Source organism: Lissotriton vulgaris, chromosome 6 (assembly GCF_964263255.1).
Source record: "Lissotriton vulgaris chromosome 6, aLisVul1.2, whole genome shotgun sequence".
Classification (NCBI taxonomy): domain Eukaryota; kingdom Metazoa; phylum Chordata; class Amphibia; order Caudata; family Salamandridae; genus Lissotriton; species Lissotriton vulgaris.
In genome coordinates, this window is record NC_141694.1 from 566345780 (window position 1) to 566358400 (window position 12621).

General features: G+C 42.3%; 1 protein-coding gene across 11 annotated transcripts in view; it reads right to left on the reverse strand.

Annotated features, from left to right (window-relative positions):
- SNAP91 (synaptosome associated protein 91) overlaps positions 1 to 12621 on the reverse strand; it is a 742345-nt gene that overhangs the window by 278687 nt on the left and 451037 nt on the right. For all 11 annotated transcript variants that reach the window (XM_086926569.1, XM_086926565.1, XM_086926568.1 and 8 more), the window contains one exon: positions 1462 to 1489. In XM_086926569.1, the coding sequence (XP_086782695.1) occupies positions 1462 to 1489 (28 nt within the window). The remainder of the gene's footprint in view (positions 1 to 1461; positions 1490 to 12621) is intronic.

Consider the following 12621-nt stretch of genomic DNA (forward strand, 5'->3'; position numbering starts at 1 on the left):
ATCTGCAGCACCATATGCTTCAAACACCTAGATTTATATGTTATTAAATGTCCTATCCCAACAAGATTTAAAACGTATCATTTGCAACACATTTCCCTAAATATTCACTTGACAACACACAAGAACCTCCCTGTAAAATGTTACTTATTTTCTATCCAATTTATACCAAAACAAGAAAAGCCTTACATTAGTAAGAGTTTTACAATATCGTTCTATTTTAGCTTTCGTCCGCAAAGCCACTATTTATGTTGCTATTGGGGAGGTATTGCCCCTTGTACCAGACACTTGCTATGTTATCGGTGCTCACACTGCCATTCTCACTGAAGAGCAAAACAAAAAAAGAGTCTCAGGGCAATTGTTTGCATAATTTCACACCCCTTTGTGAGACTAATACAGGCAATAGCTTCACTTGCAAATCTAGCTCACCTACGAAGAGAATACAAAATCAGGCTGACCATAAACAGCCAAGGCGCTGTTAATTCAGAAAAAGAATATTTAATACTGCACATTTTTGTAAGGCCAACTACCGTAAAACCATACAATAACGTTGATCACGGAAGAAAGCAAGAAATAAGAGTAGCAAGAAAGGTACACCTTTATACATAATTTAGCAAAATTTTCCATGCAAGTTTGTATCGCCCGCAGGAGTTCACTCCTTTCCTCACTATCTTGGCATGTTGGTGATTACCTAAATAGGGTACCTTGTTAGATCAAGTGGAGAACTCTTAAATGGGATTTCGGTTCCCAGAACATTTTATAACTAAGTTAACATTCAAAAGATAATGAAACACAGTTAATGACTAGACAGTGGTCTGAGGTGTAATCATATCTTCATGGGCAAGCAAATCATCTTGCCAATTAGTCTTTTACGACCAGTCACATAATAACTCATAAGCATGGCCTCCTTTGTAATCGGTGAGCAATAGTAAAATGTTTGACATAGGCTTTGGCATTCCAGGAAACCCAATCTGCTCGGGGCTGCTAGAATCAGGCTGAGGCAGAGCGTCAGTCTAAGGTGCAATTAATCTGGAATCATCTAACTTCCACTGAGCCCTCTCAGGTGTTGAGTATGGTAGTTATTGTTATTATGTATATTGGTACAGAGCATTGGCGCGGTGTCCAAAGCACAGGATGCGCCACTAAAAAAGTACCCAGCAGTCTTCAGATCTAGATCACTGAGGGATGCAGGTGACTATAACAGTCAATAATGCCCAAGGGGCCCCTGCCTTTCGGATAGTCAGCGAATAAGAATTTGCTTTTGCAAAAAGGGACATCGACCCAACTGCTCACCTTTTCTTTTTTTTTCGTTAGAACAAAGTCTTGTCAGGGTTGATTTGTGTTCTTACATAGTGCAATGTATTCAGCAAACAAACTTATCATGCCTTTTGTTACGTCTTGAAGTATTAGTAATCACAGATTTCTAAAGTGTTTTGCCTTCATTCAGAAAATACTGAGAATTACCTTATTCAATGGAGAAGCAGCACTGGATCTAAAGGTAAAGACAGAAAGAGTATTTTCATTCCTTCTAGAATCATAATGCATGGTTAGAAATCACATGTACTTTACAGATCACAAAACCATAAATATAATTTCAAATGCTAGGCAGTTTTTTTCTTTTTTTTTTGCAATGAAACCTGTTTCTCTTCAACAAATCAACTTTCTTAATCACTTATACAAGAGAATATGAATTGTCTTGTGAAAATATAGAAGCAAGTGTATTAAAAATTGAAATGCCTTCCTGAGACTGATTTAAGAAAAAATGTAATACAAAGTTTCCACAAGAAAAATAAATTGTGTTTGTAAGATATATGTACACAGGAAAATATTAATCAAAAAGTGCAAACCAAGGAAGTTTGGTGTTACATATTTGCTAACTTCATTGGCTCTGGCACCTGATACAGATGTACCGGATATGACAGAAAGAGAAACAGGTGCAAATGCTTCAGACGGTCCGCATTTATGAGGTGTTTTTTTTTCATGCTTGTGGCTTATAACAGTCGGAATGTCAAACACTCAGTTGACACTCAGTTGCGTCAGACATTGGTGGAGGGAAACAGGGATTCTCAAGAGAAGGGCACAGGGTAGTTTGTGTGTGCGAAAATTAAAAATGCTTCAAAAGTAAATAGTGTGCAATTGAGACTCAATGAAAAGCATAAACGGGTAAAGGGAGACACTAACAGGCAAGTGTTCCATTAACGCAAGACCGGTTTGAATAATTAGTAGCTTAAAAGAAAGATGAGGTCGTTTATACATTTATTAACAAACTTAGTGGAAACATAACAGGTTATAGACCTGTACTTATGGATGTCTACTCACTCCGATGTATGAATGTTACTTTGCAGGCTCGACTCCTAGGCTAGTCAACAATTACTGACGTTTCTCATTACCGTTTAAGTAAACATCAAAAACAATACCAGACCCTCCAATGCTACCACCATATCACAAACCTCCGCTAGGAAGAAAAACAAGAGGCCATTGCCACAGGTCTTATTATTCTTCCCTTTAATTCTGTAGCACCACAGCCATGGGAGAGGAAAGGTACAAAAAATACTTTGATAACTGATTGGTAAGGTAGGGGTGGACACGAAGGTGGGGGCTGGGGAGGGGAGTCATTAAAGCATTAGACCAAAAAGCACAGGGATCCCTAATTCCAAGTTTCTTAGGTGCCCATTCCCCCACAATATATTCAACTCTTTGACATTACTCCTATCGCAGATTCAGTATGGAGGTTGGTGTTTAGAGAGGTCGTAAATGAACAGATTTTGTAGGTCTGCCATGCCATATTCGGGCATTAGCATCGGATTCAAAACCCACACAGTAGTAACAAATGGGAAGGACCCAGCCATGGCGATTTGGAGCAATAACACCATGCTGATGCAGACGGAAGTGTATGAATATGATAATAAAGGAGCACAGCCCTTCCAGGACAGGGTCTTGAGCTTGCTTTTATTATTTTATTACATAATGTAATAACATTTATTATTATAGTTATTATTAAGAAACTATCTAGATGTGGACTCTTTACTAAGAGCCTCAGCACTTCAAATTTGCCACAAATCCACAAACTATTTCCAAAGACTTCTTGAGCTGAAGTCCTTGCTAAATCAAACTGATACCAACTCCCACACGAGCTATGAGTTATTGGAAACAGAGGTTGTGACTGTCCAACATTTTTTAGCTGAAAGAAAGAAAGAGACCATTTTACAAAAAAAATAGGATCAATATTAAAGACAACATGTTGGAAATAAGACAGACTTCCTCAGAAATGAACATGTGCACCATGGGTTGTTTGAGTATCACTTAGATTTCTCATTATAAATGATCAAGTGGAGTGGTGTGGCTCACTGGTTAGAGGCGGCAGACCCGTAAGCAGAGGACGGCCTGGGACCAGGGTTCGATTCCCGACGTGGCAGGGTCGTGGACCAGGGTCAGCGGGCTCGATAATTCTCGCCTCGGTGCCTACTCCAGTCAGGGACCACACTCGGCAACTCTGGGCATTAGCTTGCCTCGTCTTCACAACGGCCCCCCCAGACCGCCGGGGATGCTTGGTCGCACCTTAGAGATACCCATTAGGGACCATCTCTCAGGGTGAGCCAGGACGGGTTCCCCAGCGGTCGAAGCGCGGAGATACTCCTCCGGGAGTCGATTCCTAGCGCTATATAAACCTGCAATTAAATTAAGTAAATGTAACTAGCATATTTCCTTTTGGCATAACTACAGGTAGTTAGACAAATAGCCACAGCAATTCCCACTCTATAGGTGCTTATATACTTGAATAGGGATATAAGCAAAGGTGTCAAACACAAGCTGGCTCAATGAGTTAACCACTTGCTGCCGTCACCAGATGTTAACTGCTTATTAAGCCTTTGAACCTTGACAACACACAAGAACCTCCCTGTAAAATGTTACTTATTTTCTATCCAATTTATACCAAAACAAGAAAAGCCTTACATTAGTTAAAATTTTACAATATCGTTCTAATTCGAAAGGGCAAACGTGTCCAGCTCTACTTCGTTAAATAAATCACAGCACTTCATTCCCACATTATGAGGGATGATAATAGTTTTACAGTAGTCCATGAGTATATAATGTTCATAATTTTGCAGTTTTATATAGCACAAACCATGCTGAGGGCATTCAACTTTTTTTTAAAAAGGCACAGGGGATTCATACATTTTCCCAGAATCACAGGACAATGAGCAAGCCTAGGATTCAAACTCGATTCTACAGTTACATGGTCATCAGTTCTAAATACTAGGTCACATCACCTTCCAGTATCCCATTGGGTTGTCTAGTTTACCTGGTTTGGGAACCAAATTGGGGAAGCAGAAATACAGTGTGTCCGTGATACAGTTCTCTTGATGTCTACTAGCAACAATTCACAATTATTCAGTCTGGTATAATTGCCTTTAAAGTAGATTGCAAGTATTGGGTATTGCATTGATAAATAACGGGTACGATAGTAATCTGCTGATCGGATTTAGTGAAGGCTAATTGGCATTTTGTATTATCACACTTTTGAGGAACAATGCAAGGGATTTTTGGGTATGTCTTGATGGTGCTTCCATGGAAACTAATGCATTTTCTTTTTTACTATGGCTTGTTTGCCCCATTGCCTAGTCTGTAATAATGGAAAGGGTGTAATGGCAAATGTGTTCCCTTATTTACAGAGCGCAACACAAGCAAGGGAAGCACTTTGGCGCAACACTTCCGTCCGTACAATTCATATTAAAAAAGGGGCTGCACAAGCATATACAGCCCCAGAAATACCAAAGTGCCCTTGGGGCACTTAAGTAGCATGGTTGACCGAGGAGAAAACATGCCATGCAATACCAATCCGTTGGGGGTGGTGGGACATAGCATAAAATTGTAGATGAAATCTTGGGCACTTCAAGCCAATGGAAGAAGTCTTAGCACCCTTCATTCCCACACTTCTCCAGATAAAAATCTGGCCCTCATTTGTGGGTGGACAATGCACGGCAAAAGAAAATACCAACTATGTGAATACCACATTGATGCTGCAGTGAATACACACAGTCCAAATTTTGATCGGTTGCAATAGTTGGGGATAGGCCGAGCCACAGAAGTGGGGTACTGTTTTAGCTGAAGACGGTTGGGAATCCTGGGTGGTAAGAATTTTGGCAGTTCCCACCGATTCAAGAACTTTCCTTCAAAGAACCTTGAAAAGTCAGATTTTAGCCAAAGTTTGATGTCTGTGAGGCATTCTAGGTAAGAACAAGTAGAGGGATTCATATAGGTCACACCAACCTGGGCTGCCCCAGGTCCCTGGTTCTCAGAAATGACTGGGGTTGGTAGGCTTTGCCAAACCCAAATAATGCAGCCATCAATAGAAAGACAAATTCCAAGAAAAAAATCTCTTGATGTCCCTATTTTGCATTTTGTGCATTTCCTGTCACGGCTAATAGGCATACCTAATAGGCATAGGTACCTCACTCACTCAAGTGAGGTACCATTTTTATTGGGATAAGTGTGGTAATGCTGGGTTGTAAGATTTGTGACAATTCATGCAGCACTTTCTATCCTCGAATTGTGAAAAAATTATGATTTGTTGCCAAAGTTTGACATTTGCTGGGCATTCTGGATCAGAAAATTTAGTGGGATCCACGCAAGCCACACCTTGAACTGGTGACTCGTTTTTAGAAATGTCTGGGGTTTTTAAGCTTTGTTGGGTGCCGGACGACCATTGACCCAAATACTTCAACTACCAACATCACCCAAAATGACTGAAATTAGGCAAAAATCATGATGTCTCCATGTTGGATTTTTGTGCCTTTCCCTTTCCAGGCGAAAGGCATGTAAATGGTGTAGCAAAAATGCTGCACCACATGGGCTGCAGCTTTTTTTCAAGTGAAGTGTGGGGATCACAAAATAGCAGTACATGTGTTATTATCTATTGAATTCCTATAAACCTCATGATATTATTGGCATCTCCAAATTCAGATACGAGTAAATAACCACTATTCCTAAACTCAGGTTCCTGGGCACATTTAAAACTATATATATGGCTTTCCTGCAAACTTATTTTATTCATAAAATTGTACCCTATTGATTGATGTCAGTTCAAAATTAAAAATCATTATATACACTACTTATCCCACGACTGAAAGAATCAGGTGGCATAAGTTTGATAGCAGATCATCCAGGCAAATAAATATAGATGACAACACTGGCACATTTTTCTACTTTTTCTTGCTTACATTCATTAGTTTTTTTTTCTTCAATAATTAGTTTATTTGAGAAAACCATAGGCAATCTACAACAATGACCCTCAAATGACTTGCCAGTTTCATGTCATTTCAGAAATGTCCAGATTTCCAATTCCACCACGGGTTTCACACATCTTTCCTCCACAAACTGCACATGGGTAGGAAAAGCAAAAACAGGACATACTGACTACCATTTAGAAAACTGCAATCACTGATGAAAAAAAAGAAATAAAAAGAACACATACATACACACATACATATATAGACACATACATATATACACACATATATACACGCACACATATATTTACACACACACATACATATATATATATACACACACATATACACACACACACACATAACATGTATTTGTAAAGCGCACGTTCACCTGGAGGTATCTTGGTGCTGAATAACAGATGTTTCTTGTTAACCAACTCAATGGTACTCATTTTATCGACCGCAGATGGATGAAAGGATGAGTGGACCCGCCGGGATTGAAACCTGTGACCATGAGGTTGAACACAGGCCCCTGCAGTGGAAGCATTAGTCCACTTAGCCACCAGACACACACACACACACATACATATACACACAAATACACACACATAGATATATACATACATACATATATACACATATGCATAGTTACCTATTTGGTAGTTCTAATTAGGTCTTAAGGTTTAAACTTTCTTTATTTAGATATATAAAAACATATCTTTAAAAGATTCTTCCAGCACATTAATACAATCTTACAACTTAAAAGAAATTAAAAAATAGAAAAAATAAAAACAGAGTGCAATGTGGCTTTCTTATCAGTGCTTACTGCAACGTCAATTTAGAAATTAGCACTCCCGGACAATGCAGATAGAGTTAAATGCACATTATTCTGCACAGTGGTCCACTTTTTTTAAGAGTCTGTAGGCATACTGAACAAATTTGGCCAATTTTATGTTTAAGTCAGTGTTCTCTAAGGACAGAGCAGCAGTAATGGCGTGTCTGCAAGTCCGAACTCCCAGCCTGTTCCATTCCAGCCTGAGTAGACGTCTGCGTTGGGAAATGAAGAAGGGGCATATACAAAGCACGTGCAAAAAAGTTTCGTTTGCTGACCCGCACCCTCTGCACGTTTGATCAACCTTTTTTTGACGCCATGCAGGGAGATTTTGTAGGAAGCGCCAGTCTCCCAGTCTTAGGGCGATCAGACATCGCTTTAGATGATAAGAAAATGTTATTGACAGATAATTTGCCGGATGAAGTCGTTTATAGGAGTTGGCTACTGCCCAAGCATGGCTACGTTTCGCAAGGAGAGCTTTATCCATGATCAGGGATTTCAGTCTTATCACTTTTTTGATTGTGTTTTTGAAGGCAGTCTGGCTTGGGTTGAGGGCCCAAAGGTCTGTAGCAGACGTTTGTTGGATATAGTCGTTTAGAAGACGACCGTAAGTTCCTTCCGGATTGCTCACACTAATTTCATTCCAGACCAGGAATTCCAAGGTACCAGCTTCTGCCTTCCTTAGTTTGTGGATCAGATTAAGATATGAGCCAACATTAGAGGATTCATAGTTTGTTAGGCCCAGCTCTAGTCTGACCTGTGCTGGCGAGGAGGACATTGGCAGGTGAAGCAATTTCTTATAGAGTTTGGCTGTCAGTTTGTTTAGGGAATTGTTCATTTTTCCCTTGAAGATCTCTATACCATACGAAAGAGTAGGTTGATCTTTGCTCTAAGCACTTCCAGTAAGGGCAAAACCGTGGGGCCAGAGAGTCTCCTCGATAACTTAGCCAGGGATATCATTAACACTGTTGCCTTCGCTGCAATCACAGTGCTCTGTTTAGTAAAACTGCCCCTGGAGTCCAAATGGACCCCTAAGTATTTATACGATTGGCCGATTAAAATGCTTTCTTTGTTTATAGTCCAGCCTCCACCTCTGTAGCGTTTTTTGCCAAACGGGACAACCATAGTTTTTTTCATGTTAATTTCTAACTGATTGTTAGCCGTGTATTGCGTTAAGGCATCCAGAAGTCTCTGTAGCCCCACTCTGGTGAGACTGAAGAGTGCCAAGTCGTCGGCATATAAAAGATTGCATAATGCTGTGCCTCCTACTTTTGGTGGATGACTGATTACTTCCTCTAGGGTGCTTGATAGGTCCGCAATGAATAGATTGAAGAGAAGGGGAGCCAGCACGCATCCCTGTTTGACTCCACGAGAGGTCCAGATTTTCCGGGAGAGATGCGTGCCAGACCCTAGCTTCACTCGGACCCATGTATTAGAGTACAGGAGGATGATGGGGTTCAAGATGTTGTCTGGGATTCCCCACTGCTTCAGTTTTTGCCACAGCGCTACCCTAGGCACCCTGTCAAATGCTGCTTTGAAGTCGACAAAGCAGCAGAAAATCGACCTGGAATTTGTGAGGGCTTTATCAATGATGGTGGAGGTTGCCAGTAAGTTTGCATTGTTCCTGATTTGGCAGCGAATCCTGTTTGATTTAAAGGAATCAGATTTTTATCCTTTACCCATTGTCTCAGATCCTCCAAAATGAGGCCTGCAAAATGTTTTGCCTCTATGTCCAACAAGGCAATTAATCTGTAGTTGTTTGGGTTGCCTCGTGGACCGGCTTTATAGATGGGATGGATAATTGCACCTCTCCAAGAATCCGGGATGGTTTGGTAGGTCAGGGTGTAGTTAAAAAGGTTTAGTAGCACTTTGGACCAGAAAGGGACATCGGACTTGAATAGCTTCTGCGGCAGGCCATTCGGGCCTGGTGCTCCATCTTGTCTTCCTTTGGTAAGAGCTTTAACTACTCTTTCTTCAGACAGTTCCTCAAATGAGGAAGGCCCCTGCATTTGATCGAATGAAGAATTCGGTATTGCACCCATGCCAGTGTCAGAAACCCATGTTAATCCAGGGCTGTTAGGGTTATCTTGTGCCTGGAAATGCTCTGTTAGGTACAAGATCCAGTCTGCTTCCTGAATGTTCGCTGATCCGAATGATGTTGTGTTTCGATCGATATTGTTGATAAGTGACCAAAATGACTTTGAGTTTTGTCGTTTGCTTTCCCATACCAGTTTGACCCAGAATTGAGATTCCTGGTCCTTTCTCTCTTGGGTAACTGCCCTCCTAAATGCCTTTTGGGCATGACGATATGTGTCAAGGAGGTTGCTGTTCTCTGGAGATTTTAAGAGCAACCTCAGTGCGTTGTTTCTCGTTCTTTTTAATGTTTGTATCATGGCCAGTGCTGTTGCTCCTACTGGTGGTGTGTGGTTAAGGCCCTGCCTGATCTTCCATTCACCACCAGATATCCTGCGTTGTAAAGTCTTAACACAGTGGTCTCGCCTAGTGTATTGGAAATTTGCATGGGGGGTTTAGATTGGGGGACATCCTCAATAATACTGGTCAGATTGGGGCCTTCTGAGACTGCTGTATTCCCATGGAAAAGGTTCGTGTTAAAGTCTCCAATGATGATGCGGTCCGAGTTGGGATAATCTGTAGCTATATCATTCATGGTTTCGCAAAATCTGGCCAGGTGGTCTTTTTTTGTGCGGGTGTTAGGATTGATATACACATTTATAAGTAGGAGCAATCGCTGTCTGTTCCGGAGTTTAATTTTGACCCCCAGTAGCCAGTCTTCTTTCAAGTTAAGTTGACTCAGTTCGCCTTTTAGATTGTTGGATATGTATATGGAGAGCCCGCCTTTAGGGTGGCCGAAGCGGCTATCCCTCAGAGCCTGCTTCCGAAATTCAATGAATCCTTCAATGTTGCGACCCTCTAGCTCCCATGTCTCCTGCAGGGCAACTGCCACATGTTCCCCCAGGAAGGACATGGTGTCTTCATTTAGGATTTTTTGGTGTAGGCCACAAATGTTCCATGAGCACAGTGAGAAAAGTGGCTCCCCCTTGCCACAGGCCCCATTGTACTGTTGTACCCCTGGCAAAGGGAGTGGTTTTAGTGAGTTGTGTGTTTTTGCTAATGGTCTTGTCGCAGGTGGTCAGATTCTACTTTTTGTGGCCAACACTGCTGGCAGCCATCCCCAGGCGTGGTCTGGTTCATTGCTTCTCGCCGCTGTTTCAGGGCATTTAAGTTCTGTATCCGGCCCTGAGGCGTTTTTTTAGAACAGAGAACGGCCTCCCATGCTCCGTATTTTTAGTGCAGGCCGGCTTGTTGGATGTAGTTGCGCCTGATAGCAGCGTGGTTGGATACCCTGGCGTTGAGTAAGGGTGCACTCTAATCCCCCAATTCCGCAGTGTGGCCTTGTGTTCGAGAAAGGCTCCTGCCCATCCTGCCTGCGTGAAAGTAACAACAGTGACCTCAGAGGGTTGATTTCCTCGTGGAGGAAGAAATTCAATGGATTCGATGTTATTCGTATCCAGGCCCACTAGCCCCGGTATGGCTTCTGCTAATTTCAGCAGATTTGATCTGTTGAGGATATCGTGCCGCCCCTTAGATTTGTACTCGGGGGCTAATAAAATCCGGTGATACGATTGGTTGTCACTCCGCGGCTCAGTTGGGATTGTGGGTTTGGGAATCAGTTTTTCAATTGTTGCATCAGATCTATTTTGATGTGGCTTCTGTGGTGGTTGGAAGAGAGCCTGTTTTAATTGAGAAGTATGTCTGATCCGTGCAGCTATGTCGTTGCAAATGGTTTTGGTAAGACTCAGTTTTGACGTTGTTTTTTTATTCCCAGAGAGGGGAAGATTTTTTAGGCGCTGAGATTTGCCTGCTGCAGTCTCTTGCTCAGTGTTACTTGACCTAACTGGGCTCACCCTTGTGCTTGACCTGGCTGGGCTCACCCTTGTACTTGTTGCAGGATCACTACTCTCTGTTTTCATTGCCGAGGCGATTGTTGATATGCTTAGGATCTGAGGGCTCCTCACCCGTTGTTGAATGGGTAAGTCCACAGTTGGTCCGTTCGAAGTTGTTGTTGGGTTTATTGTCGGTGCCACTGTGCTGGGCTCTAAAGAGGATTTTTTATTTTCGACTATCGAAAAGATGGGGAAGAGGTTCTGATGGGCCACGTTGGGGTTAGCCCTGAGTTTGTTCCTCGCTTTTCGTTGACGTTTGCGCTCTCTTTTGCTGCAGGGGGGAAGAGGTCTGGGAGAGACCAGGACTGACGGATCGGGCGAGGAATCAGGGCTGTTGATTCGTCTGTCCTCAGGTTTAACATGCTGATTTATGAGCCCGGTTGATGATGGAAGAGTACAGTTTTCGGCCAACGGGGTTGGAATTATTAGAGCACTATGAAAGTTATCTTTCATCGATGGAAGGCGGTTGGTGGATCCTTTAATATCTGCTTCTTCTTCCTTTGTTTTTGTTTTTTTGTTTTCGCAATCCTTCGGTGGGTTATCCTGTTCTTGATGTTTAGTGGGTTGCAATACGGCTGACACGTTACCCCCCCTCAGCTGCTTTACTTCCCTGATAACTGTGGTAAGGCAATCTGGGAGCAGGGAAAGGGAGTTGATAATTGGAGAGCAGCAGCACGCTGGTTGTGCGAAATTTGCGGATGCTTGCGCTCTTAAAATTAATGAATTCAATTGATCTAGTTTACCATCAATTCCTGACGTAAAGAGTGCCAAGGTGTTTAGTAAATCCACTTGGACCTCTAATTTTATTGAATGATAGTTGAGTGCGGTCACAATTTGTTGGAGGGTCTGCAATAGTTGGGGCCAAGCGCTGGTCATGGTGTCCTCTTCTGTGATAGGTTTGTCATCCAGAGTGAGACTCGGGTTTAAGGAGTTTGGGGTGGTTTTAAAAAAAGGTGACAGATTCAGCGTGGGTTGATCATTTGCTGCCTTCTACGCTGATTGGCTTTGGCATAGAGTTCCTATTTGGCCAAAAGGTGAAGATAACTTGTGTAATGGACTTTCGTTTGTTGGTTCTGTTAATGTTTTAGTTATTGGTGAGGTTGGCTGGTTTTGAGCTTGACAGCTATCATTAAATTGCGGTGGCCCGACTTGCCCGTGGATTTGGGCTGTCGTTGTTTGCTGTGGGAGGCCCATGGGTGGCTTAATCGGAAAATGTGGAAGTTGTATCAGCAAGGGAGAGGCTTCTGTTGAACACATTATGTCTTCCAGCTGTGTTTGCAGTGGAAGGGCAGTCCCGCCGTCATCTGCCAGAGGGTTGGAGGGCATCTCCGGAGTGAGAGAAACTGTTTGGGTATCTACCCTGTTTTGATTGGTGAACCCAAAAAAATAAGTATCTTGCGGCCCTTTTGCTGGCATTGTGTTAAATGCCCAATTTTTCAGTGGTGCTTTAAAGTCAATCCCTTGGTGGTCTGAGGTTGTAGAGGTGGATGCCTCCAAGACTTGCGGGTATTGCTCTAATTGTTGTATTAGTTCTGCGGTTTTAGACGGGGTCTTTCTAAAATAATCCCGTAGAGTTAGGCTCTTGGGTTTCTGAGGA